Raw genomic sequence first — 27,691 nt, forward strand, 5'->3', positions numbered from 1 at the left:
TTTTTGCATTAGGCTTAACCACGTGTCCGAGACACCTGTGGTCTGATACGTACACAACCCAAGTCTTTCTTTCCAGTTGGTGCAAGTTTACCGTAGTGGTTCCTTTACTGTCCTGCACCCGGTTTCGTATGTGACAGTTATGTGAAGTGTTGAAAAGTATGCGTGCAGTTCTAGGTGTGTTGCCGTAAACAAACAATGTGAACGCCTCTGTGAAAATGCATTAGGAAATGATGTTTTAAACAAGCAAAAAGAAAAACTTACAACTTGCTTTCAAGGGTCGGTCAGGCTTGGCGCCTGCATGTGTATGCTGTGTGTTGGGGGGAAAACTAGGACGTAGTGATACACTGTGTGTCTCGTGACATCTTTCCGAGGGGTCTGTAGGAGAGAAGTGGGGTTGGGAGTGTCGTGCAACCGTGGCGGTTGTTCAGTCTAGTAGAGGCAACCGTGGTTCCTCGAAATCAAGCCTGGAGAAGCGTGTGTGGTCCTTGCTGTATTCGAAAATGCCAGCGGCCCGCTGTGCTTTCTTATGTCTCTCTCTCTTTCTCAGTGTGTATGTGTGAGTACTGAGTGGAGGCTTGAATGCACAAACTGCAGTTTGGTTGAGAGGTTTTGGGATGGCATTGTGCAGGAGCGCAGACTGGTACAGCTGCACATTCAGACTGGTTATGTTACTGCGACTAATTGCAGTCCTTGTGTATTTGTTTTTACTTGTCTTGATTTGCTTAAGCTCATAGTAGTACTAGTCAAGCTTAGCATTCAAGGAAAAGATTGGCTGAGCACAGATTTGTGTTGCTTAGGGAACACAAGCGGCTCATTTTGCATTGTGTACAATCAGCTTTATAACCATGCTAGATTGTTTTATTAAAATGATCACTCATGGCTGTGCAAACCATAGGCAAACTGCAACTTGACGCTATAACTGGTCTGGTCTGCCTGCCTGTAAAAGTCATTCCAAAATTTCTCAACTGTGGACTACTGTTGTGACAAATTTGAAATGAAGTGTGGATAGTCTTCTGGCCCGGGAAAAAAATCGCCCTACCCCCTCCCTAAAGAAAATGACAGACTAATGGAAACACAGAATTTGCTATAGTTGTTTTGTCCTTTGTTTGTGATCAGAAACCTGCGGTCATTCGCTAGCGTTTTCTTGTTGAAAAATGACATAAGGGTACCACGGTTCCAAAATTGTTTGCTTCCTATTCGCGCTCAATTTTGTCACAACAGTAGTTGTTTTCTGTTTTCTTCCGTTTTAAAATGTTGTCTTCTTGTACAGGACGCTTGGCTGTGCTAGGTTGTAGTAGAGAAACTTTGTTAAAAAAGAACACGAGTGAGTGAATTGACAAAAAAAAAATGTTACAAGAGAAAACTGAAGATGCCCTGTGCCGTTGTTTTTTCTGCATTGAGAAAGAAAAAAGTGGGGGAAACCTCCGTGCAGGGAGCAGCCATTGTTGTTGCCCTTTGCTTTTTACTTTCCAGACAGTGAGAGGGAGAATGATTCCTCTCTCTATCCTTTATTGCCTCTTGTCTTTTTCCTTGAAAGAGGATTCTGTTGTGACAAGTTGTAAGATTTTTTTAGTTTCCATGCTGTGGAGTAAACAATAAAAGCAAGGAAAAAATATGAAAAAAAAAAATAAAATTCACTGGCTGAAGTTTTGCATTGTCTGTCGGAGCAGTATTGGCTCAGAACTCGGGAGCATGCCAAGGTTTCTGTTGGGAAGCGCCTCTTCCTCGTGAACGACATTCTGCGGAGTGACATGGCACCCACTCTTGCATCCCTTGGTATGCACAGGCACAGCACAGCAAAAATATGGTGGGAGACGCTGTACTGACACAAGGCAAGCAGTTGGCCAGATGAAGAGGTGGTACGCACAGAGGGGACACCTGGAGGTGCATAGTGCAACCTTCGTGTGCTGCACTTCGCTTTAAAAGCAGCTGTGAAACATCATTGGGCGTGTTTTTTATTGTATTTTTGCGACACTAAGAGCATTTTTACAAACAAGTAAGCCATCGATGTGCGAAGAAGACTGTCTTGTCCACTAGATGGCGTCAGCAGCCAAGCCATTTCAAGCAGTCTGTTATATTAGTGCCTATGCACAGTTTTGTCTCGTTTATACCCATGCTGAGTGATAAAAAACCAACTAGTGGTCTAACCATACTGGTCACAGTGATCAGATTCCAGGTAGTAATGTACGCCTGTTAGATGGAACTGCACACACAAGGCAGAGGAGAAGGCACTTCTTATTGGTAGCTGGATTGTTAGTATAGACTGTTTACAGCGTGCAGTTCTTCCTTTTGAGACCAGATGGCGCCTCAAGTGCACTCGGAACACTGCGCAATACACTGGACAAAGGCATCTCCCGAATGCCTTAAATTAACCCTGTCCTGTGCCAGCTGCAGCCACGAAACATAGAGTTTCTTAAGTTTACCTAGAGAGAAAAGTGACAACACTTTTAAGGTAAGTTTCTTAAAAAAAGCACCTCATCCACCAAGGGCATGCTGGGAAGGTAAGATTTCTTACTTGGCTTGGCTAGTGTTGGGCCAAAAACGTGGATTCTGCCTCGGAAGCATTAGTTGTGCCACAATGCTCTCTTCTGTGCACAGGTTAAATTATTTCAGTTGTATGTTTTTCATTTTTTCAATGAGTCTGATGCAAGTGAAAGTTCAATGTAAGGCTAGTGTGAAAACTATTACAGTATTTCTTGGATGTGTGCCTTGAGAATAGTGTTAATGTTATAAATTAATCCATGTTTTTGGCCATGCTGCCAAAGAATACCAATGAAGCCACATAAGGGTGCTGTGCCATAGTCCGGATACAACTGAAGTCTGCATTGAAGCTCGGCCTATGTTCAGGACCATTGCACAGAATTCCTGCGTAAAAAAAAAATTATCCATAAAGTTTTTCTTGCTGCCTAAACAAGAAAGTAGTCGCTAGACGAAATTATAAGCTCATAAATTTTGATGCCTCTAGCTTGTTTGATACATAAGCCAAACATTAAAAAAGTGATTTCATTTACTGTTGAAACTTTTCAGTGGAATAATGCAGGATGCTGCCGACCATTGCCCATGGTTACCAACTGCAATTTAAGTTGTATCCTACTATAGCAACACATCACAAAAATCTCAAAAATCATTTCTGCGTTTTTCTACAGAACATCCAAAACTTAAGAGAGGAGCAGAAATGGCAGTTCTGCACAATGTTTCAACTCACTTTTGTCCTTGCCACGTTTGGTCCACTTTCACCTCGCAAGATGGCAAATTACCCGGACCAGTCCACTTCAGATCACTATCGAGGCAACTTAGCAGAAAGCTTTTTTGATGGACCTCCATGAAGGAAGACATTAGACCAGGCAGGAAGAAAGCCCACACCACTGTAGCGATTACCCATATGCACAGTTTCACATAAGCCAAAAACAGTGCAAGCAGGGCTGATGTGTGTTGCGTTCAAGACACCAAATAAAACGAGTTCAAAGTGCAAACAATATATAACACTCACAGTCCCAAAAGATTAAGCAGAAAACAAAAGAACCTGTACACAGATTGTGCAACAGGTGTGATTCATTACATTCCTTTGCCACACAAGAAGTCATAATTAGGCCAGACTAGGTGGTGCAATAATACCAGGTTGCAAGAATGGCCCAGTTTACTTGAGTCATGCGTGAGCAGCAACCCTGCCGCGGCAGTTGAATTTCGATGGAGGCGAAATTCTAGAGGCCCGTGTGCTGTGCGATGTCAGTGCACGTTAAAGAACCCCAGGTGGTCGAAATTTCCGGAGCCCTCCACTACGGCGTCTCTCATAGCCTCAGTCGTTTTGAGACGTTAAACCACATAAAACCAAGCCAAACCAATCATGCATGAGCAGCAAACTGACCCTGCACTGCAAATCATGAAGGTGCACTCCTTATTGTGAAACAAGTGGCTATTTCTTCAGTACTGTAAGAAGCAGTGCAACCTCATGGTATATAAAGTGCATAAAGTATATGCCATCCAAGCCAAAAAAGATCCACGCATCAGTATTTTATCTGTATGCATGATGGATAAAGAAATAGCGTATTTCAGTAGACAGTAATAAGCATGCACCTATAGTAAGACCTCGAATGGCCAGGAACGTGTTCTTTTTGTTTGTTTTTCCTTATTTTGCTCGTTATTTTTCTGCTTTTCTTCTCCTTTCGCACGGCTCCTGCGTATACCTGTAGGTTCACAATATATTTTAGTTTTAGGCCAGAATCTATTGTCTTAGGTTATTCATGTGTTCCTTACTCTACTAGAAACATGCTGCCAGATTAAGCTTTGTTCCAGGCAAACTGTGCTAAGGTCCTAATAGTTCTAGCAGAAAAACAGAGACCCAGGTAGTACCAAACATAAAATGTTGTAAAATTGTTGTGCAAGTTGCAGTAACGTTGCACGTTACAATGAAACATTATACTGAAGTTAAAATTTAACAACTAATGTCCTGTGCAGTATCATAAACATTAGTTTGACATTGAAAGCTAATATGCACTAATACTGCGCTCTAAATGTTGTTATAACGGTAGAAATTCATAAAAAAAATGTTATACATTGTATTGGAACAGCCTTCCCCACTATTTCGCTGCCATAACCTGCCCATCAACGTTTACGACTGCTGTCAACGTTTGCATCTTGTAAACCCCACCTCTTATGTAACACCCCAAGAGATGCCTTTAAAGGGAAACTGCATAGGTTTTAGAAATCAATGAGCTTAAGAGGGCCAAATGTATGAAAGTTGCAGGTAAAGCATGTGGAGTCTTTTTGGGCTAGCACTTGAAGTAGTGAAGTAATCACATATTAAAATCCGGACACCCTTCAAGCTTCTCTGCAGCGCACAACGCCAAGTGGGGGGGGGGCACATGATGATGTCATCGAAGGTATTGGTACATTTCCAACGCACAAACGCCTGCTCTGAAGGAAAAAACCAATGCCGCCAAAGGCAACCCTGTCGAGAGTTGTTTGGCAGCATCTAACGAGTCAGGGCAGGGTGTGGCTGATGACAGCGGTAAGTTGAAAACATACCTTCTGTGACGTCACGCTGAATTTCTCTGCACTACTCTGGTGCATTGAGGAGAAGCGCAAAATTCAGTCGTCGATTACATCACTATTTTAAATGCTAGTGCAAAAACACTTGGCATGCTTTACCTACAGCCTATATAGATTTGAATCATTGAATATCGCGAAATTTTCAAAAAAGTGCTGCAGTTGCCCTTTAAGGAAAATAATGTGATGTGATACGATATAAACTATAGTCTAACGTCCATACTAAACAGTTTCAATATTGTGTTCTAAATGTTATTTTATTGCTATAAAACAGCATTACAAATATGTTTCAAGCATTGTGTCATGAACTTTTGCCACTGTTCTTACATTAAAAATATTCAAGTAGCAGTACTTTCAAATAAAACTCTTAAATTGTGCCTGCCACAGACGGCATGTACAGTCGCATTATTTTGTCAAAAAACTTTACTTATTGCCCATTCACCACTAATACTCGGGACACCCTTCAATAATGGTCATAAATAAGCTTGTCTCCATGGTATCCATCCTAAGATAAGTGAGTTGAATCTATTGGTTGTGGTGTATTGCAGAACTCAAGTATTGCCCTTATTTGTCCTTGCAAGGCATTAGTTATGTACAGTCTTGGTCAAAAGTCTTAAGGCCAAAGGCTTTTCGCTTCAGCCGCATAGCAGAGCCATTACGGCACTGTTAAAGACTAAATGACCTTGAAATGCTTGCAGGTTTATTCTTGCGGTGGACAAGCTTCCCGCTTGACTTGTGTTTTGAATGATCCGCTACACGGAGCATTCTATAGGAACATTCACTTTGCTGCAGCTGAACACTGTGGCCTGAAGACTTTTGACCGTGACTGTACCTTCACAACAGGTGGGCCTGCATGCTCCCACAAAGTTAATGTAACATTTTACAGAATTGCAAGGTCATACCAACGTTTATTTACAATGTTTCAGTAAGGTTGGCAAAAAGGACATTGAGGACAATACTGCATATTTCACCAAAATAAAAAAGTAACATTGTGTTTTGGTGCTACCTGTGGATATAAAACACATGAACACAGGACTGGCACTGGTCTCTGTGCATTCTACGTTCCTTTCCTTTGCACTAAAACTACGCATTTAATTCAGGAACATGTACCAACTAGCCCTAACCAAAGTAATGGCAAACAATTTCTTTAAGTCGGCGAGATCCAGAGAATGGTGGGAATAATCGAACAGTCCAAAAATTCAATGAGCTTGAAATAAAAAAAACTTTGCAGAGAAAAACCAGCCTGAAAAATTAATATCGCGATTTTCCACGTTACACTTGCTAGCAGCTTGTGTTTTAGTCAGAGCCATGCTTTTATCATGTCCACACTACACCTTACGTCCCAGATACTGCAATGTGCGACGCAACCTCTAGCCCACCAAAATTGCGAAGACCGATCAAGGTAACTGACTGCCCCCTTTTCTGTTATCGACGCGTCTTATTTGTAAACCACCTACATAGGAACAAAGAGTGTGCAGTCATCTCGAGTGGCAGCAAGGACGTACAGATATTGCCAAAATTATCCAAGCCAACCACTGCGATTAAGTCCACTTGGATCCATGATAGTGCCTGCAACAGCGCCAGAGAAGCCATGGCTGTATGTGGTACTAATCCGTTAACTCATAAGTTAGGCTGAAAAATCTAGCTTTCCAGCTCCACAGAGTCTGAAATGTTGGTCGTGAATATATACATGTTCTTATGACACGTGTTTCGGTTCCTCAATAAAGTCTTAAATATTGCACAAGTCCAACAGCGATCCAAAAAAAACAGTCAGCTACTTATCGTGCAATGGTACTCAGTGAGGGAGGGCTTCCGGTTTAGATACCCTGGCTGCACCGTCATCTGTCCACAGTGAATAGGACTAGGCAAGCATGCAACTAGTGGCACACACTAGTGTCACAAACAGTGCTGCTTTGGTTAGTGCAGCGTTAAGAAAGGTGGGAGACCTCACAACGGTGCTTTCAAACACACTGCCACACCTGCAACTGAAGGAAAGCACACACTGTATATGTTGCAAGAATAATTTAATCAAGAAGCAAGCATCAATGTCAAAGAACATATTTTGCACACAGTAATCATGCACTTTGTGAGACATTCATAGTCCTCAGTGCAGGCACAAGACTTGAATGCTTCATCACATGTCCAAGGCATCCGGCAACAAGAGTAAACAAAAATGACGAGATCTAGCTCGCTGCAATAATGCACCAGCATTAAGCACAATCAACAAACTTCATCACTGCTGTCAATAGATCAAATGATACACTAAAAATTTGAACATATTTACACAATATACAGAGAAGCTAAATCTTCTTTGTTTTCTTCCGGCTGTCTAGCTTCCGCAAGTAAGGCACACAGCATATTCTTCATGTTGGTTGTACCTGCACGAAAGGGCAAGGAGCTATGAATGCATTGCAAGGAACCGGAACCCCTCGTTAGTGAAAAATAGCACTGGAAGACACAGGTACTAATTGAATGCCAATGCTCACTGTAGTGTCATCAGCAGTTAACTATCCAGTTAACGCTATGCAATGAGAATGTAAAAATTGGCCAGCATTTCTAGCAACAATTTAACAGTGCCAGCACATTGCCAAGTATTTGACCAGTACTTTAAATGTACTGTCAACCATGCAAAACTTGGCTTAACGCAGGTTCAGACAAAAGCATCCACAATGGTGGGAGTGGGTAGGACAGCCAAGATGCTTTCTGGAGCAGCTATGGAACAGAAATAATCATCATGGAGCAATTTAGAGCACAAATACAGTAAGACTTCATAATTTGTTTATAAGAAATGTGCAGCGGCTCGAAAGCACGTGCCAAAACTTCGCCAGCCCGAAGACCGCTCGTGCATGCATATGGCATAAAAAGTCCACCACAGAAGTCCGCGTTGCAATACTCATTTCTGCCCATTTACTACAAACCTTGGGACATAGGAAAGATTGCCGCGTGGCAGTCAGGTTCGATATAAGTGGGCTTCAACGGCCCTTAACCTTTTGAAATGGCATCAACGTCTAAGGTTATGTCTGCGTGGAGAGTCAGCACATAGCAAGTACAAGGCAGGGAAAGGAGTCCTTTCAGGATTCTGTTTCGCCCACTCCCTCAACAGAGACTCTTTTCGGAAGGCTTTAATTACAAACCGACTCTCCATGATCTTCTGCCCCAGATGCCTTGAGGTTACCACTGAGAACCGTAGTGGCACACATTCCTTGAAAGAGGTTATCAATGACAGTAATAATGTTGCTCATCATTGCCCCAATATGAACATTTCGTATGACAGCCACAGAAAGCAAGAGTGGAGGCATGGGCTAGTTGATGGTCGGTGATAGACAAAAAAAATAGTGCAAAAAGAAACAGGGATGTGAGACAGACATAAGACAACAACATGCTAATGGTGTCTTCGACTGGTCGTTTCAGATCGCTCTAGAGCGCTCTGAGATGCAGCCGCACGTTCGGCTGGTCGAAATCAAGCGCTCTGACTACATTCGGCTGGTTCTCTCAGAGCGCCCGCCTCCAGCTCAGAGCGCTCTGAGGTGCTCCGAGAAAAAAGTCGGAGCGGCCCCGAGATGTGTTCACGTGACAGAGCCACTTCCGCCGTCGTTGACACCAGCGGCAGCGGCGGCGCCACTGCGGTGTGGCAGTTCCGGAAGTTACGTCCTTTTTTCTGCTTCCTGTGCTTTCGCTCTGAAAACTTGTTGGCCATTCGTCTTGACCGGTCTCGCCATGCGCTCGGAGCTAGAGCGGCTCTCACTTTGCCAAATCCGAACCGGATCGTGGGAGCGACCAGTCGAAGACACCATAAGCAGCAGGAGCACACAATGCAGTGATTTAAGGGAAAGGGAGAGGGAAAAGCACAGAGCAGGGCAGCCAGGGAGAGGAGGAGAGAGAGGAGAAGAAAACAGTACATGGTGGCTGCTTTGATACACCATGATGCAGTGACTGCTCGGTGGTCTTGATCCGGTATTGCGTGCCGCTTTCGCATTTCTTTTCATAGAAGATAACATACTCATGTAGTGAGCTATGCAAATGTAACGCTCATGAGTATATATGCCACATGAATCTCATTGATTGTCTGTGATTCTTCGCTGTTTTTTTCATTCATGACTGGCGTGAATTGCTAAGCAAAGTTTATGAGGTGTATCTGCACAATGAACACCATGCAGCGTGCACATCTGAAATGACAACAACAACAAAAAAAAGCTACCCATTTCTGCAGCGCACTCACTTCAGCACAGAGCAGAGGGGGCAGAACACCTTCTCGCAAGATACACAGGGCCGAGTGCAGGATTCGCACGATGTTCGGTCACAAAAGGCACACGCCGATGCCGCAACACACTTCCGATGGCACGACCCACACTGCTTGGGCTGCAAGTCCACTGTCACAGAAGTCAGGAGAGAAAGTTGGAGAAAGTGAAGCAGAAATCACAATGGTTGAACGCACTCTTTAAAGACTGGCACAAGCAGAGTGCCAAAGCTCAGCTTATTTGTTTCAAACATCCTCAGTCATAGAGACCTTTTTTTTGGAAGAGTGATTAAACTGACTAGAAGAGAGTGGTACAACAGCAGCAGACTTAAGCAACGGCAAAAGTGGTGAAGCATTATTATTACGGGGATATGGTGGCTGCAACTGGTAAAGGACAGGGTTAATTTGAAAGACACGGCAGAGGCCTTTGCCCTGCACTGGGCGTAGTCAGGCTGATGATGATGATATGTGTAAGATACAGATGAAACCAGCACAGCTAAACAAGGAAAAAAGGCACACACGATATACGAAGCATACCTGTCACGTCCTCGTTTAGTTGCACTGGTTTTATCTGTGTCGTGCAACTAACTAGTCTGAAATTTTGATGTGATATGTGTTATGGTTCAATGCTAAGTGTTATGTCGCAAGAAATTTTAAGAACTAGAATTGCATATCTGCAATAGGAGCACAGAGTACGCTGTGATGTTTACGGGCAATCTAAGAAGAGCCAGCCATGTCTTACACATGACTAACACCAGTACGCGGTGGTGTCATGCATATCAACATGACAGCGGTGATGCAAGTAAAAGTAATCACAGTAATAAGTTTGCGAAGCTGCCACCCATAAGATAACGAAAACTGTACCAAGCACTGGAGATATGAGCTATACGCATGTGAGCAAGAATGCAGATAAGGAAAGCATCCGTGTGGAGAGCCTGACTTAGATTTCTGCAAGTTGTCAGTTGAGCTGGCAATGCTTAGCACAACATGGTCTATTTCAGACTTCCAAAGAATCACCTTACTGACTTTATGTACTTTATAGGGCCCCTTTAAACAATGGTGTCCATCACAAGTGCCAGAGGCGGGGAGAAGAAATGTCAAGAACAAAAAATTCAGGGGCACTTTGGCTCTATAAAGTGCTGCAAGGCGACAGCCTTTCCTGGCGCACTGTTTGGCATTGACTGCGAGGGTGTTTGTGCTGTACTAGTGCTTTATTTGACTACACATTACAACTACACACTTTGACTGCCGACTTTGACTGCTTCTTTAGCACGACTCTCTCTCTGCTTCGACGAGTTCGGTTGTATCCATGGCTCTGTTCGCAGTAATGAGGTATGTGACGTGGTCACCCATGGACGTCTTGCGCCCCCTGTCGGAGCGGACGACAACTATTTTATTAGTTGTCGTGTGCTCCAAAAGGCGGCGTCAGGCATCCGTGGGTGACCTCATTACTTCGAATCCGCGCACTCTGACATCGTAACCATTTCGACCAACCGAAAAGCGTGACACCTCTGATGACAACCTTAGGTAGACAACGATGAGGCATTAAAGGCTTTCGCATTAATATCAAAAGCATGTGTTCATCATAATAGCAGCACTGTGCGTACTTACCTGGAGTTGTTCCATTCATTTGTCCTCCTCTGTCTGGCTTCACTGTTCCATTATGCTGGTTCGAGCCAGAGTAGAGCATTTTTAATGTTTTAGCTGCAAGAAAGAAAATGGAGAGATCTTTTGATCTGCTTCAGAACTGAATGGATTTTTACAGCGAGAATGTCTCCATGTTTCCGTGGCAGCGACCACCATCATAAAATCAGCATTATTTACTCTTGATTCTACAAAGATGCAAGTCGTGCCGCTGTCCAAGGTTTCGTACAAATGTATCCGAAAATGTCATTGCGTTCAAAGCCTAGCGAGCCGACTGTAGTGGGCTCCGTAGTTTGACAACTACGTAAGTAGCAAGGTAGTGTTAAGCACTATATGGACACAGAAATGAGCAGAAACATGTTGATAAACTTTACAAAAATACGGCACCACCGGCAGCACATCTTTCGCGTCCAAACGTTACTGTGAACCACTTAAACGCACACACGCAGCGTATTTTGTCCCGACTGTAGACGTCGACTCACAGTGTACGGCGGACATGCGTTTTTGGCAATTCTTCTCCGCTTCTCTCTCGGACACGTAGAACTTGCACTGTACGGGGATTTCATCAGCGAACGGGTTCGTCCTTTTCATCGCCAAGACAGGCCTACGGTGATACATTTGCACTTAAACAGTGAACCAAATCAATCAAATCGCTTCACTGAACCTCCGCGCACTCCCAAGTCGCTTTCCCGCTCTTTGCTCAGTTGGATTTTGTCTTCGAGTCGACTTCAGGCAAAACGCAAGCCGGCTTTGAAGTCGGATCACGTTGGCTTTGCGTGAAGCCGCGAAGCCGTCCGTGGGAAGCCGCATGGTGGACGGGCAGAAACCAAACAATCTCGCCCTGCGTATGCGGTCGTACTCGCCCCCCGTCTCCCGTGCGTGAGCACGTCGAATCGTCGATGCGTCGCAACACCGGCCAGCACAGGCCGTACTCCGCACCGCTGAACGGCTGATTTTGGGGCCGTTACACTGCGGGCGGAGATCGCGGCGGTGGTTTCGAGCCAGCGGCACGCAAAACGAGCTGACAGCGGCTTCGGAGGGGTGGATCCTCCCGGAACACCGCTACGTGATCGCGGCGATGTAATGTCGCGGCGACGTTTAATCGGTGCGCGCAGAACTTCGCAACTAGAGTGACCCGCTGGTCGGAATGAAGAAAAGTGTGGGAAACTCGTCGCGATGAACTTTCGCCCGTCACTGTCTTCAGGATGAGTCTGAAGGCCTTCGACTTGGTTCCGCTGAGCGAGCGTGTATCGACAGGCGCCTCAACAACAGAGGTATTAAACGCACGCTGGCCGGCTTTTTCAAAACATCAACCGCGTTGTGACTTTAAAGGAACTGTTCTAATAACTTTGCGTGCACGGGCACGCACTTCAAACGTGAGAGTGTTCAAAGAAGCTGCTTCGATTAACAGCAGCTTTTGCGCTCCCAATCTGTCTGCGTGTCTGCAGATCTAGTCTAGTGTTTAAACACAGTCATCTCCTGCCGTGGAAATGACAGGCTTATCTGCCGCGTTACATCTGGCGTGACGTGATTGTGAACTGAGGGTAATTTAAAGTTGCGTAGTTGTCGCTGCGATTTCAAAGCGCTCATAAAAGTGCTTTCAGTTCGTATGTTGAGACGTTAGAGGGCCAGTTATATGATCTTGAGTGTGCAGTAGCTTGGAAACTTGTTTGGGGTGCTGGCCAAAGGAAGGAAGAAATTGCACTGGGACTGCACTTGTACCTATGTAAGGGCTGCAGCACACTGATACAAGCATTCTAAATTAAACAGAGGAGTCCTAATCAGATCAAGCTGTCTTAGCTGTGTGGCACACTGTCTGGTTATCCATAAGTGCCACCTTGCTAGCTCTTGATTCTCTACGTGCTGCTGCGATCACTGGTTTGTAATAGCTAACTGGTAGTTCTCTATTGGCTCACATATATCTATACCGCAGTGTGCGAAAAGTTTATGACAAAGGCCATTCTAAACCAGAATCGACGTGGGAACACCTGTGCAGCAATCATTCCATGGTCACCATTGCAAACTGTTTGAACAGCACATGTCATAATGCTCAAGTTGGGAATAAAGAGTTTGTCATACTTCCCTGAAAGGCTCTCTCTGAGGATGTTAGGAACATTCAGAAGTTTTTCTCAATACTAGTTATGCCAGCGTGCAACTTTCAGGCACCAAGCGCATTAGTCAGCCAGTCATATGTTGTTATACTGTATAGTTAGTACCAAGTGTAAAGGGATAGTTCAGATCTTGTGTATTTTGCTGTCTCTGCATTATGAAAAGCATTGAACACATTGCAGAGGATTCCCTCACTGTTTTGTCTGAATGAACTGCACCAATGCCCCATTTTTCTTTTCACAGATCACGTGTTTAGAATGCAGTGGAAGGACGCTTTACGTTGGCACAGCTGATGGGTGAGTAGAGCTGTCTCTACACCTGTCAGTTTGTGCGAATGTTCAGAACAACTTGTGCTCAGGGCCGCTTTGATGTAAGCTTGGTTTAGTGGAGGAGCTCGTGTCCATTGTCAAACAAGGTTATAGAGCTTCCTCTCGAACTTTCTGCGTTCTTGTTGCTGGACGGTGCAGTAAAAGTAGAATGTTGTTGTTGAAGTTGATTGCAGGGGGAAATAGATCCTGCACAGGAAGTCTGCGCAGTTTTGTGACTTAGAATTGCTGCTGGAATTGAATGGTAGTAACTTAGGCACCACTAATGAATTTTTAATTTCTTGCAGCTGCGCTAGAGTACACCTTCATACCAGCGGTCACTTAGTGGGAAGTGTTGCATGACAATGAAAGTGTGTTACAGTGTCTTGTACTTTTGTTAATAGGCAGTGCAAAAATTGTGCTGAGAAAAATTGAGAGGATTGTGAAACGGAGCACTGGCTGTCTTTAAGACATATCAAGTTGAAAAATAAAACGTTGTTGATCTGTGTGTCGAAACCCGCAAGATTCATGACAGTATATTGTGTGTAGGACTAGAAACCTTAGATGAGCAGCTGCTGTTTCGTTAATAATAAAACCTGCCACGGTGGCTTAGTAGCTTTGATGTTCAGCTGCTGACTGCAACGTCGGAGGTTCCATCCTGGCCCCGGCAGCCGTATTTCTATGGAGGCGAAATACAAAAGCACCCATGTGCTGTGTAATGCCAATGTACGCTAAAGAGGCCCAGATGATTAAAATTAATGTGGAGCTCTCCGCTCTAGTGTCCCTCATAGTACGAGTCTCTTCAGGACGTTAATACCCAGTAATCCACAATCCTTGTTGAACATGAGCTCACTACAAGGTTGCATTCACATAATAGCCTAATTAGTAGCCACACTGGCTAGTCATTGTTTATAAAATTAGTTTCCACTTACAAACAACGAGCTCAATAGTGACATGCCTTACATTTTGTCTTCCCATATCGATAGTGTATCAAAAATTTCACCATGGCTATTAATCTGGCCATTAAATATATAAATAAGCCAAATAAAAAAAAAGCCAAAAAGGTGGCAGCAAAAACAACTGCTGCTTAAAAATTGCTTCTTAACTGCAGTGTCCAGAAGGGTAGAATTAGATTGATATTTCGTGTAAAAGTGTAAAAGCCTGGGTATGTGCAGATTAGTCATGGATTCCTTGTTAATTACTTCGAGATGTGTCAATTGTACGGGGCTTGATCATTAGATATGCTTGTGGAAACTACTGTTCCATTTTAATGGGTATACCCCTCTGCTCTTGGTCGTGGCAGCCGAAACGCTGCTGGCCATAATGAGTACTCTAACAGTGTTGGCATTGTCGTATTGCACCATCATCACCTGATTATCGCGCGCGTGCGTCATTTCTGGCCACAGCTTCCTCATCCAGTATGACCTGGAGGACCACAGCTGGTGCGATGGCCGGCGGACAGTTGCTGCCCGCAAGGCCCGGCTGAAGTACATTGGCACGGTAAGAGATCTTGCGTGACTAATTTTGGGAATGAGGAAATCAAATTCAAGATGACCAAAAGGGTCAGACCTATCAAAACAACCATCATCATTATCAACAGCACACTGTAATATACCGAGTCATCGTCCACCCCCCACTTTAGGAAAAATATCTATTATGTCAAAACCACCGAATCATCACACACCCTTAGATCGCTATATCTTTTTACCGTGATTGGCAGCGCCTGTACAGACATTGTCGCAGTTCGATTGCCTGATGACCCCTGCGTGATGGCACCAGACCTAGGTGTAGTTGTGTGCAAAAGATGGTGCTTTCTTTAAAAAATAGTCTGCATTCGCTTTTGGTCACAGGTTGATCGCAGTCACGGCTTCAAACTGTGCTCTTTGGAAGGTGCCCTCGCAGGATGCGAGCAGTGGATTTCGCAGACAGTAAAACATTCTTTTATGAGTCTTGCGAGCAAGTTAACATCCCGTGATTAAAGTTGAGTGTATGTCTGGTCAAGCCAGGGTAGATGCAAACAAAAGATTGCATATTTTCTAGTTTTTTTGTAATTTTTTTTGGTTGATCCCTGAGACATGGTCCGCCCCACTTTTTCTATGAATTTCAGGTTGCGAGGGGATGGGGGGTGACATGGGATATTACGGTATCTGTTTCCACTTCTGGACAAGGGCTGCTCCCATACTTCTCCATTTAATGCTCCTAATCTCGTCTGCCCACCCAAATTTCCGCAGTCCCAAACTACATTTACCTTCTCCAGCAGTCCACTCCATTACCTGAAGGGACTGTTGGTGATCTGTTCACTTTGCAGGGAAGGTTAACCTATGTGTGCCTAGCTTCCTACATGTAGGACAACAATATTTTTATTCTGGTTTACAGTGCATGTGCAAACCAACCAGGAGCAAGCAAGAGGCACAACAGAACACCTCGCTAAGGCCTGCCCCCCTTTGTGAAAACTACAATGAATTCAAAGCATTTGACAGTGCCGATTGATAACAAGCACTCAGAATATAATAACAATACTGTTTAGAAAATGGACAACAGTAATATGTAATGTTTTGTTATATATTACACTGCAATAAAACAGCAAAAGCATGAAGATAGCATGGCATACTGGGAAAGCAGCATATCAAGGCACGTCTATTTTATAGCTCACGTCACTTTGGCTTTCCATTGCCAGAAAGTAGCTGGATGTAAGCTTTGAGAGCTCGCGGTACCACAAACATCAACTTCTGGTGGTCATAATACCTACAGGAATTTTAAACACGGAAGCTAACTGTTCGAAAGCTGTAAACTCTAGGGATGCGGAGAATGTTTTTTCAAATTTACTCATACTGTTTTTTTATTTGATTGTTTATGTATAGCTAGCTTTTATAGCAGTAACTGTAAAAGTTTATTGTTTAAAAACTTGCGCTGACTAGCCTAGGTTCGAGGAGTTCTAAACTTTTCCCATGCAAACATTGTGTTGTATGCGTTCAGCTGTGTGTGTTGATAAACAACCACTCATCTTCTCTGGGAGCAGGGAGCAAGTTATATACCATATCAACCGCATTGCGATTTTACAAGAAAAACGCAATTTTTGCTCATTGTCGCAAAAAAAACCGCTGCGCGTGACGAAAACTGTGATTGTAAAGTCGATGTCAAATGTTTGAAGCCATGCCACACATAATAGGTAACGTGTTTGCCTAGAATGCTGCATTGTACAATAGCTCAAAAGTAAAGTCGGTGTTGGGAAAGATATTTCCACCAATAAAAGGATGATTCTGAGTTTTGATGTCAAGTAAATATTTTGTCAAATTCCTCAAGTTTTCGAAAGAAAGCTTGAAAAGTTGAGTGAAAATAAATTCCATTGTGCACATATCACAATACTTTATTTATTTGGGTTGGCACAAGCACTTTCTCCTTTTTTTTTTCCTGTGTGTCTAGTGGGACCATGCAGTTGATAAACCGTTGCAAATGTTGTATTTGTCTCTTGTATCCGCTGTTGAAAATGGGCTTCTTTTGCGCATTTGTTTCTGTTTTATCGTCATCCCTTCCGACTCGCAGAAAAAGCCAGTGCGGACGCTGAAGGCAATGTCGGCACTGGAGAGGCTGCTCTGCCTGAGTGACGGCAATTTCATGTGCCTTAACATGGTCGACCTCGATGTGAGTCCTTTTCTGCCCGACTGTGCCATGTTACGGAGTGTTACCTTGCTGTATCTGCTTTTACGGGAATACGACAGTAGTAGCATGTTGCGTCGCTGCAGCATAGCACCATTTACAATTCTTCATTGATGACAGTCACATTTCAGTGGCATCAGAATGTCTTTGTGCTAAGATTATGGTTAGTAAAATAGCTGAGGGGATGGAAATGAGCACCTGGACTCATCCCAGCTAGCTTGGTTCATGATTTGATGTAGCTTAATGCATAAATATCCTCTAATGAGAGTATGTTGTTATTATTATTATTATTATTATTATTATTATTATTATTATTATTATTATTATTATTATTATTATTATTATTAACTCTGCGTCCGCTTTTCTAGCCAGCATTACGAAACAAAAACTACATGATATAATATTTAGCTTCAAGCGAAATAAACCTCCTGGTATTGACGGCTTGTCAGCAGATTTGCTCCAAAGGAATTTCGGGGCATTGTCTGATGTCCGGATTTACATGCTGAACGATTTTCTACACACTGCGTTTTTCCCAGATGAACTTAAAACTGCTATAGTTAAGTCGCTATTTAAAGGAGGACAGAAAGACGACATGAAAAACTATCGACCCATCTCGATCTTGCCTATACTTTCCCACGTAATCGAAAAATTTCTTTTGAGATCCATGTCATCCTTTGTTGAAAAATTTTCTATTTTGTTAACCCGTCAGTTTGGTTTCGTCCCCGGTCGTGGTACTGTAGCTGTTCTGGAAGTGTTCTCAGATGAACTTTTCTCAGCTTTCGATCAAAATTTGTTCAGTGTTGCTTTATTTTTAGACATTTCCAAAGCTTTTGAAACAGTTCATCACGGCATTTTATTAGAAAAACTGTACTCCGTGGGTTTCAGAGATCCGTTTTACGATGTGCTCAAGAATTATCTTTCCGGTCAATCACAAGTTGTTGTGTTAGACGGGTTGACAAATGTAAGTAGTAAACTTCCATTGAAGGCCGGAGTTCCGCAGGGCTCCATATTATTACCCCTTCTGTTCAATCTGTTTGTTAATGACTTATCCGAAGTAATTTCCAAAGGTCTAATATTTCAATACGCCGACGACACTGTTCTGCTTTCCAATCCCATCATCCATACATGCTACCAAAGAAGGGTGAAACAAGAAAGAAGGCAGCTAAAATGCACCCATAATTTCTTTTTTCTGTAAATTTTGAAATTTCCCTTCTTGTTAGGCCACCTAATAAACCAAACGGGACAAGGGAGCAATGCAGGGCCACAAAGTTACAAAACTTACTTCGCATCTGCATGAGTGGGTTTTTATCTTTTTATTATTCATGCACTATTGCAGGTGTTAGCCTCCCTGTCTATGATAGGGGCAAGAACAGACAAAACGTTGAACTGAAGCATAATTTAAATTAATTCCAGAGTCAATTTTACAAAATAAGGACAATTTCTTGCTTACACGGTTGCCAGTTTGCACAAAAGGATAGAGGACCTTACCTGCCATTTTTCTGAATCCATCAGTAAACAGGACGACCAGAAATCATTCTAAAAAATCATTACTTGCAATGCATTCCTATGCATTGTATTGTTGTTCATAGAGCAGTATTGCATATCATTTAATGATGGCCCGGCCGCTGTGTCTCAGTGGTTGTGGCACTCGGCTGGTGACCCGAAAGACGCAGGTTTGATCCCGGCCGCGGCAGCTGAATTTCGATGGAGGCGGAATTCTAGAGGCCCGTGTGCCGTGCGAAGTCAGTGCACGTTAAAGAACCCCAGGTGGTCGAAATTTCCAGAGCCCTTCACTACGGCGTTCCTCATAGCCCAAGTCGCTTCGGGACGTTAAACCCCGTTAAACCAAACCATTTAATGATAGACGTGCAACTTGAAATTGGTTTTTTGAGGAGAAAAGTGGCTTTAATATTCATAAGTGGTGAACTTTAGCATGTTTTGGTAGCAGCGTTTGGCATGGTATGTTGAAAAGCTTGTATCGTTTTAATTATTTCATTACGGTGTAACTGTTAAGTGATGTTCAGCTGTTTGCAAATCAGTGCCTTTCATTAAACATTCATCGCATATTTGTCGCTGATGCATATGCTTGCACTGCCGTCTCGCAGATCCTTGCTCCGCTGTCCAAGTTGAAAGGCATCTCTGCATTCTGTGTCAACGAGAACCCCACCCGTCACGACCCTTTCTGCGTTCAGGTGCGCAATTTTCACCGAGGTTGAGTCCACTGACGGCTTTTTCCGGTGACTCGCGTAGTTGTTTGAAATAGGATTTGCCGTGGTGTGCCTGCCTTTAGCTGTTCGGAGAGTAGTTTTGTACGGAGAGTAGTACGGAGAGCAGTTCTGAAGATTGAGCTGCTGCTGCAAGTTTATTGCGCCTTTTGTTAAATTCTCCTTTCTTGCCGCATTTGCTGCCTTTTGAGATTTTACGTCTTGCACCTCAGAGCTACTGAAGGGCGGGAGTGATAACTATTTCATTCATTCATTCATTTTGTCAGCCTTGCTCATAGATGGATTGAGCCGCTTACACAAATCAACGACGTCCTCGATATAACTTGTGAAGTTCTCGCCGTTCTGTTGGGCACGACTGTGCAACCGTTGTTCAGCACGAAGTTTTCGGACAGCGGGGTGACCGAAAACGTCAGTCAGGCTGCTTTTTAGAGCCGCCCAGGTAGTAAAATCCGCCTCGTGGTTGCGGAACCATAAGTTGGCGACATCGGTCAAGTAGAAGATGACGTTCGTGAGCTTAACGACGTCATCCCATTTGTTGTATGCGCTCACGCGTTCGTAGGAGGCGAGCCAATCTTCTACGTCAGTGTCGTCAGTGCCGCTGAAGATCGCCGGGTCGCGCTGACGGACGGCACCAGAACAGAGGACAGGCTGGGCAGGTTGGACCGAGGTGTCGGACTTCGTGGTAGAGCCTTGTAGCCTGGGCATCGTGGCGTAGGTCCACGGGGAGAACAAGCAGCACCTCCACCAAGTGTAATGTGGAAACTCGCACAGTTAGCGTGGACGGGCACAGTCCTTGTCCCAGCGGTGCCGCTCAGCAGGCCAGCATTCGCAAGCGCAAAACCCGAACTTCGTCGGCTTCGCCTATCTTCTTCCTCGCCTTCGTCGGCGCTAGCTGCTGGGGCATCGAACTCCAACTCTCTTTCTTACAATTCATTCATTCATTCACTCATTCACTCATTCATTCATTCCTCAAAGGTCCCAGTGTGGGACTTTACATGAGGGTTGGTCGGGTGTGCGGTGATAAATTGTGACAGGCTTGTGGTATACTATGTTAAATAGAATTTAGCGCAAAAAAACAGACAAGGGACGAAGTAAGAGACACAGAGACGTTCACGAGCGCTGAACTGTGGTATGCATGGTTATGATGAGACAGCTTCTTCGATGGCATTCCTGAAGCGTGCAGGATCACCGATGTATTAGTGAAGGCATGCACAACACAGCTTTCATGCCCCTTGTGATGCACAATGACCTGGCTGTCATTCGGCATATTTAGCTGCAGCATATGATTGTATAGCTCTGATGCTATTTACACAAATGGAAGTTCTGTATCCAGCTGTCTCTGTAAAATGGAATCAAAAGAAAGATAAGGAAAGCAGGAATTTGGAAATCACTTGTTACTGTTCGCTTCTCTGATGGAACCAGGTTCTGACTATCGATAAAAAGCAGAAGTTTAAATATTGCCGCCTTACGTAGTAGCACTCTCTATAAATCAAGCAGGAAAAGCACATGAGAACAGTTAGCATTGTATATTTCTGGGGCTAAGTAGTGGCCTAAGTCACAGCTCATCGTTCTGTGCATTTGACATGCTCTGGTCTGCATTTTTAAGGGTAACGGAGTGGATTCCAAGAGAAGGCAAGCGTAGCAGGGGGCGGCAGAAAGTTAGGTGCGTGGATGAGATCGAGAAGTTTGCGGGGATACGGTGGCCACAGCTGGCAAAGGACAGGGGTTAATTGGAGAGACATGGGAGGGGCCTTTGCCCTGCAGTGGGCGTAATCAGGCTGATGATGGTGATGATGATTGTCTGCATTTGGGCACTTCCCTGGTGCAGGTGTGCGCAGCCAAGCGGAAGCAGCTTCAGCTCTACGCTGTCACGGACAGCAAGGTGATTCACCAGGGCGACATCTCCTTAGCCGAGCACCCCCTTGCCTTGGTGAGGGCGCTATTCATTTTGCTTGGCGAGAACATCATCAATTTTTTTTCTTTTTCTGCCATGATTTAAATTTGTCTTGTGTTCCAAAACTCTGCCACCTTAAAGGGGACCAGAAACACAATCTGTTTTGCCTGTTGATTGCATACAGTGAGTTATAATGGTGCTATTAGCGCCGGTAATGCCGCGTATATTTCGTTTTTTAATATTTTAATGTCCTCCCAAAAACAACTTCATGGCTCTGATGGTGTCGCCACACAGTGGCGGGTTTTTAGCAGCGGATATGACATCACCTGGCGCGAGCTTGATGATCGGACAAACAGTAAATATACTGCAAATTGTGTGAATAAATAGAGACACATTTTGTCACCTGTCTGCGTTTTATATTAGATCAACAAAAACAATTTGTTTGTCTTAGATAAAAGCCCTGCAAAGCAAGTAAAATAAAAATACACCACCAGGGGCGCTCTGGCATGGAAACGACGCTGCCAGTCTCACAGAGAGCAGGCAACCATGGAGTACAAACTTCCGCGACGTGCTCTGGCTGGCTGTTTTGATTGGTCGCGCCAGGTGCCGTCATTGGGAGAGCGAAACAGGAGTGGGAAGCCCCGCCAAAATCGAGTTGAGGGCAGCGTTTTGTTTGCTTGTATTTTGAAATTTCTTCACTGAATAACTCCCGTTCCTGTGCATCGATTCCTGTAATTCCTTTTAAGTCAGCATCTGTGTGACATAAAGAACCCACCTGAAGTATAGCCGGTATTCCCCCAGGCAGTGCTTCGCAGCCCCTTTAAAGGTGCACTGAAGAGGAATCTGAACTGGTCTTTTTACCGCGGGAACTCTTATCTACACGTTCCGAGCATCCTTAGGAACTTGAATCGGGTGATTTCCCTAACTTAAATTGGATTAAACGTCCGTGCTCCTGCTTTTTTTTTCAAACTCGCCGCTGTAGGTGGGAGGAGTCAACCAACCCATGGAGTGGCTTTCAGGCAGTCCCGGCTTGCCGCTCTGCCATTGGCGGAGTGAGACGTAGCGGTCGGCGAAAGCAGAGAGTCCACGCGTATTTTTGTTTTCGTGGGCCTGATTTGAATTGAATTGAATTGAATCCAAACTTTATTTCAAAAATGTGCACATTCTTTAGAATGAGCCACAGGCCAAAAGCTAAAGAAAATAGCTTGAAAATGCCTGTGGCTCATCTAAGAGCCATTACAACATAATAAATAAGATAAACACATTCATACAACGGTGGCAGGTCGCATACGAGCACACTATAGAAAAAATTAATATTTACAATTGAACGGATTGCTACACAGAGATGTAGTTTGAAACTAGAAAAAAAACAATTAAAACTGAACAAGATGCATTTGAAAGTTACACACACTGCTGGGTTGATGACAAATGGGAAAAGGACACCGATACATACACAAACTACAGCTATGTAGTTTGCAGCTATGTAGTCTCTGACTGGATCTATTTATTCACGGAAACCTAAAAAACAAAATAAAAGCTAAAACGAAGCTGTCACACGACTGCCTAAAAGGCACTCCATGCGTTAGTTGACTCCTCGTACCTTCAGTGGGGGTTTCAAAAAAAGGCAGCAGCCGGGACGTTAAATCAGATTTAAATTAGGGAAATCGGCCGCACAGGACAGCAGTTCAAAGTTTCTAAGAATGCTCAGAATGTGTAGATTGAGTTCCTGTGGTAAAAAGACGCGTTCAGATTCCTTTTTCGGTGCACCTTTAATGCTGTGTTGATGAGCTTGCTGTCGACATATAAATGAATGAGCACTCAGCTGTTCTCAGCATGTTTGCTAGAGATATGACCTTGGAGCATAAATACCTGGTTTCCGAAAAATTTCATGGCTTTTCATTGCATATGTTCTTATGTTGTATTACCGTATTTTCCGGTGTATAGGATGCACCCCAATTTACCCAATTAAGCTTAATTAAACATGCTTGTGCGACCATCGCAAAATGCGCCGTACCTGTCAGAAGTTCCTAAGCACCGCTAAGTGATCGAAAAAGGCAACACTCACGCAATACCCGCCGACGTTTTAGCAAAAAAAAAAGAAAAAAAGAATGAAGGAACTCTCCTTATGTCTATAACAACATTTTATATTAACTTAAGACCTTCGAAGACTTCATCTTAAGATGCGCTATCAAAAATCATGCCCATCTCTGGAGACAACTCGGCTAAAACATTCTCTTTTCACTACGTACACGGAGCAAACAAAGTTGCAAAGGGTGACTAAAAGAAACGCCGGCTTGTCTTGACAATGGTGAGAAACGCGATTGTCGCCACCTTTTGGCATTTCACATCACTTTTGCTTGGGGCCTCTGAAACGGCCGCGGGTTTATGATTCCGGAAGTCGTCATCCCCACCGTTTAATAAGTTCACCTAATAAAGTTGCTCTCGGTGGTTCCCGTATTGAAGTATTAACCGTGGTACAACCGCTTATTGGTAGTGATATTTTTTTGGTGAAAAAAGCTTGAACATGAACCTGAGTAATTTCTGAACTCACAAAAAAAAGCAGAAAAAGTCGCATATAAGACGCACCCTTGTATAGGACGCACCAGCAAGATTTTTGAAAAAAAGCCGCGTCTTATATACCGGAAAATACAGTATAAGCATTTTGAGCTGTAGTGTCCAGTTGAGCCTTGTTGTAGTACATCTAAAGGGTTGCTGAAGTTTTTTCAGTATAGCCATTGTTTTGATGTATCAACATATTTCAGTGTAGAGGCCTACGATGTGGGAAATTTGTGGACGCAGGGTCGATTGATTGCTTGCATTTTGCGCTTATCATTGTGAAAAAAGAATAATGTGGCACTCTTGAAGTCTAGCAGTTTGGGTAACAGTACTAGATGAAAATTGCCGTTTGCATTGAAAGCTCTTCCTTAAAGGTGCACTGAAGAGGAATCTGAACTTGTCTTTTTGCCGCGGGAACTCGATCTACACGTTCCGAGCTTTCTTAGAAACTTCGATTTATGGCTCTGTGTGGCTGATTTTCCCAATTAAATCGAATTAACGTCCGGCTCCCACCTTTTTTTTTTTTTAATTCTGCCTCGTACGGTGGGCGGAGTCGACCAACGCGTGGAGCGCCTTTCAACCAGTCCCGCGGTCTGCCATCGGCGGAGTAATATGTAGTAGTCCGTAGTAGCAAATAGTCCGCGCGTATTTTTATTTCTTCGGGCTTATTTTGCGGCTATATTATCTGCGAATGAAACTATTTATTCATGGAAACCTAAAAAACAAAATAAAGCGAAACCAAAGCCTCCACGGGACTGGGTGAAAGGCGCTCCACGCGTTGGTCGACTCCGCCCACCGTGCGAGGCAGAATTTAAAAAAAAGGCGGGAGCCGGACGTTAATTCGTTTTAATTGGGGAAATCGGCCACACAGGGCAATAAGTCACTGTTTCTAAGAATGCTAGGAACGTGTGGATTGAGTTCCCGCGGCAAAAAGACGAGTTCAGAATCCTCTTCTGTGCACCTTTAAGTTCTTTATCCTGTCAGCATTGAATTCTATGTAAGAAAAAAAAAAAAAATGGAGAGGTCAGTGCGAGGAGAGGGACTGTTCAGCTGGGTGCAGACCTCGATAGGACAGGCAGTAAAATCTATGTTTTTTGTTTTTTTCACAGGCCATGGACGGAGACTACATTTGCGTTGCCACCGCAACGCAGTACCTGGTCGCCTGCTGCAGCACGGGCCACATTCAGAACCTGGTGCCCTACGAGAGCGAGCTGACCGTGCCGTTTATCAAGCGAATTTCCAAGGTGAGGCACAGTCCGTGCTGGTTGCCAGGGAGTTTCAAACTTAGCTTCGTGGAGCTTAGAAGTGTTGTCCAAGACCACAAAGGCCCTCCAGGTGGTCGCTTGAGAACTAAGCTTCTTTCTTGTTGTTTCCTGGCTGGCGGTGGCACGGGTGAAGATTGGTACAGCGTCGGGATTGGGAATGTAGTCTCCGTGTCCTCGTTGTCATGACAGCAAAAGTTCAGTATGGACAAGCATGAGATGTTTTATAATCGGCAGGCCCGCCGTGTTATGCAGGGTATTTCTTCCCTAGTATGTGGGTGGAAATGATGGCTAGACAGCCCCTGACATTCACATCAATGGCGCTCTTCGGAATGCTTGTCCTTTTTATTGGCATTTGATTGACATTTATATTTCTGTTATTGGCAATTTTATTAATTTCATAAATGTGCAGAGTGCTTGAAAATTGCGACCATTGTTGTGCTAGATTTCTTGCAAAGTATGCCTGGGTACAGCTTTAGAATGACTGCTTTGTGTTGTGTCGGATGTGCTGAAATATCGCCACAGAATGATCTCAGAGTTGCATTACTTTGCATTCTGTGGACCAAACTGCAAACATAGGTGAGACAGAATATGTTGGATTTCATCCAAACTTTCAGTCCACTCAGTTAGTTAGTATTAAAGCTGCTTGTGCTGTGCATGCTTTTATCCAAATGCACTGATAATTAAATTTTATTTTGAATGCTCATACTAACTTCAGGCACTTTTTCCCAAGCTATTTAGTCACTTTCTACTAAATGCGCTATTCTGTAATGCGGCAGACTGATTGCGATGTTGTATGATTGAAAACAAGGTAACAAATATTAGAATTTTTTACACTTCAGAAAATCCTCTTCGTAGATGATTACGGCTCAAGCTGTCAGAAGGGTGGGATAGAAGTCGTAACCCCCCCCTCCTTTCCCCAAACAGTACACAGTCCATTTTTTTCTTGAGTAATTCTTTTCATCGATTTATTCGTACGATGCATTGCCATGTTTCGATGTTCAGCAGTGCCGCCTTCAAGGTCCAGCATGATATGTCAAAAGGCCACCAAAGTCCAATTGAAGTTGACCTGTATCGATAGATTGCCACATTCTAATGACAAAGACTATTTTCACTGAAAACAAAGTGTTTATAATATAGAAAAGGCCATACAATCAAGCACAAGTATTGCCACCACTGGACATTATCACACGCGGACTGTGGTGGCATCAACACAATTTTTTATACACTGATTATTGAGCCTAGGCTACTTAGGTATTCACTTCTAAACAGTGATGACAGAGTGCTTTTCAGGGAAGTCTTTGCATCATAAGTTTTGAATCAAGTGGCAAAAAAAAAAAATTGCAGGGCACATTACACTCTCGTGTAAAACTGATGACACAGCAATGCTGTTTGAATTTGGTTCGACTAAGTTTGCTCTTAGCGTTTTTGCTGTCGTCGAAAACGTTCCTCATTGGTTTTCTATGGCAGCCTTAACTACTTGATGTGAGCGATGGACGAACTTTGATATGAAAGATATTGCTACGCATCATCGGAAGAATCGACCATTACATTCAATGTTTCTACAGCAGTACCTTAAAACGTTCCACAGTTGTCTCACAATTGAAATTTGTATGCAAGAAAATCCTGAACTAGAGCTGTGTTCGCAGTAATGAGGTCACTCACGGACGCCTGATGCCCCCTGTCGGAGCGGACGACAACTAATACGATAGTTGTCGTCCACTCCGACAGGGGGCGTAAGGCGTCCGTGGGTGACCTCATTACTGCGAACACAGCCACCGCTGCGTACAACTAATGGAACAACCTCCGGCTTAAACAGCATTGCTGTTAAAAATGTGCCATGTTCAAGTCCAATTTTTGCAGTGCAGCTGACTGGAGCTGTCTGCAGTGCCCTTATTACAGCTAACTCTAGTTTCTACGTTGTTGCTTGACAGCAAGCAGCTTCGCCATTGTGATTAGCTTGCATGTAGAACGTGTGTGAGACACCAGTGGTTTGTCCTCCGTGGAATTGTAGGACGAGTTCCTCCTCAATGGACCCAGCGACTTGGGCATCTTCGCGACGAGCTCGGGAGTGTCTCAGCGCCCGCCTCTGCCATGGGGAGCAAACGTCTCCGCCGTCGCCTACTGTCATCCATACGTGGTCTGCCTCTCAGAGGACTACGTCACGGTTTACAGGTGGGTCTCACTGAGATAGCGGTGGTCCCGAAGTTTTTAGGGATTTGAGAACATGCTTTTCACACACCTAGGCATTCTGAAATGAGCGCAAGAAAGAAGTAAAGAAAGAAAAAGCACTATGGTGCACTTTCTCAGCCACCTAAATATTTTTCACAAATCACCAGGTTGTTATGTAACTACTATGAGATACTGAGCCAGCGGCCACCTAAAATTTGAAGGTAATCACGAAGTATTGGGGGATGGGCATTTTATTGGTTCAAGTGTGAAGTGGACGTGTCAGAGTGGGCCCTTGTTTGGTCCATCGGTCCGTCGACAAATCATTAAATTCAAGATCGTTAGAAACGCATGAACGAACAACAATGAATGCATGCGGGGAGGAAGTAAACAGACAGATTATGTGATCACGTGATCAGAGACGCACGGTGAGCACCACTGCATATGGCTTTCAATTCATCATCATCATCATCAGCCTGACTATGCCCACTGCAGGGCAAATGCCTCTCCCATGTCTCTCCAATTAACCCTGTCCTTTGCAGTCTGCGGCCATTGTATCCCCTCTAACTGCTTCACATTATCCGTCC

The 27,691-nt window shown here is 44.0% G+C and overlaps 2 protein-coding genes across 2 annotated transcripts in view; one reads left to right on the top strand and one right to left on the bottom strand.

Annotated features, from left to right (window-relative positions):
- Positions 1–7,053: 7,053 nt before the first annotated feature.
- On the bottom strand, positions 7,054–11,647 carry LOC149367025 (uncharacterized). The gene is made up of 4 exons (XM_089553634.1): positions 11,410–11,647; positions 10,895–10,987; positions 9,266–9,416; positions 7,054–7,424 (listed from the first exon to the last, which is right to left on the bottom strand). The coding sequence occupies exons 1-4, from the start codon at positions 11,543–11,545 to the stop codon at positions 7,376–7,378; spliced, it is 429 nt and encodes a 142-aa protein (XP_089409760.1). The 5' UTR covers positions 11,546–11,647; the 3' UTR covers positions 7,054–7,375.
- A 57-nt stretch (positions 11,648–11,704) lies between these two features.
- The window catches only part of LOC149367026 (transforming growth factor-beta receptor-associated protein 1 homolog), a 51,255-nt gene continuing 35,268 nt past the window's right edge, over positions 11,705–27,691 (top strand). Inside the window, exons 1-8 of the mRNA XM_089553628.1 lie at positions 11,705–12,201; positions 13,280–13,332; positions 14,748–14,841; positions 16,885–16,983; positions 19,104–19,190; positions 21,052–21,153; positions 24,783–24,917; positions 26,950–27,110. Coding sequence (XP_089409754.1) covers positions 12,133–12,201; positions 13,280–13,332; positions 14,748–14,841; positions 16,885–16,983; positions 19,104–19,190; positions 21,052–21,153; positions 24,783–24,917; positions 26,950–27,110 — 800 coding nt within the window. The 5' untranslated portion in view covers positions 11,705–12,132. The remainder of the gene's footprint in view (positions 12,202–13,279; positions 13,333–14,747; positions 14,842–16,884; positions 16,984–19,103; positions 19,191–21,051; positions 21,154–24,782; positions 24,918–26,949; positions 27,111–27,691) is intronic.

This window comes from Amblyomma mixtum, chromosome 1 (genome assembly GCF_055824585.1).
Source record: "Amblyomma mixtum isolate Tamu chromosome 1, ASM5582458v1, whole genome shotgun sequence".
In the NCBI taxonomy this organism is placed as follows: domain Eukaryota; kingdom Metazoa; phylum Arthropoda; class Arachnida; order Ixodida; family Ixodidae; genus Amblyomma; species Amblyomma mixtum.

What these genes read in the sequence shown, in the direction of transcription:
- LOC149367025 (XM_089553634.1), bottom strand. Translation starts at nt 11,545, where the DNA reads ATGTATCACCGTAGGCCTGTCTTGGCGATGAAAAGGACGAACCCGTTC. An exon ending in ACGCATGTCCGCCGTACACT is followed by an intron (nt 10,988 to 11,409) that starts GTGAGTCGACGT and finishes TCTTTCTTGCAG; the next exon opens with CTAAAACATTAAAAATGCTC. An exon ending in CCCCTCTGCTCTGTGCTGAA is followed by an intron (nt 7,425 to 9,265) that starts GTGAGTGCGCTG and finishes CCTTTCGTGCAG; the next exon opens with GTACAACCAACATGAAGAAT.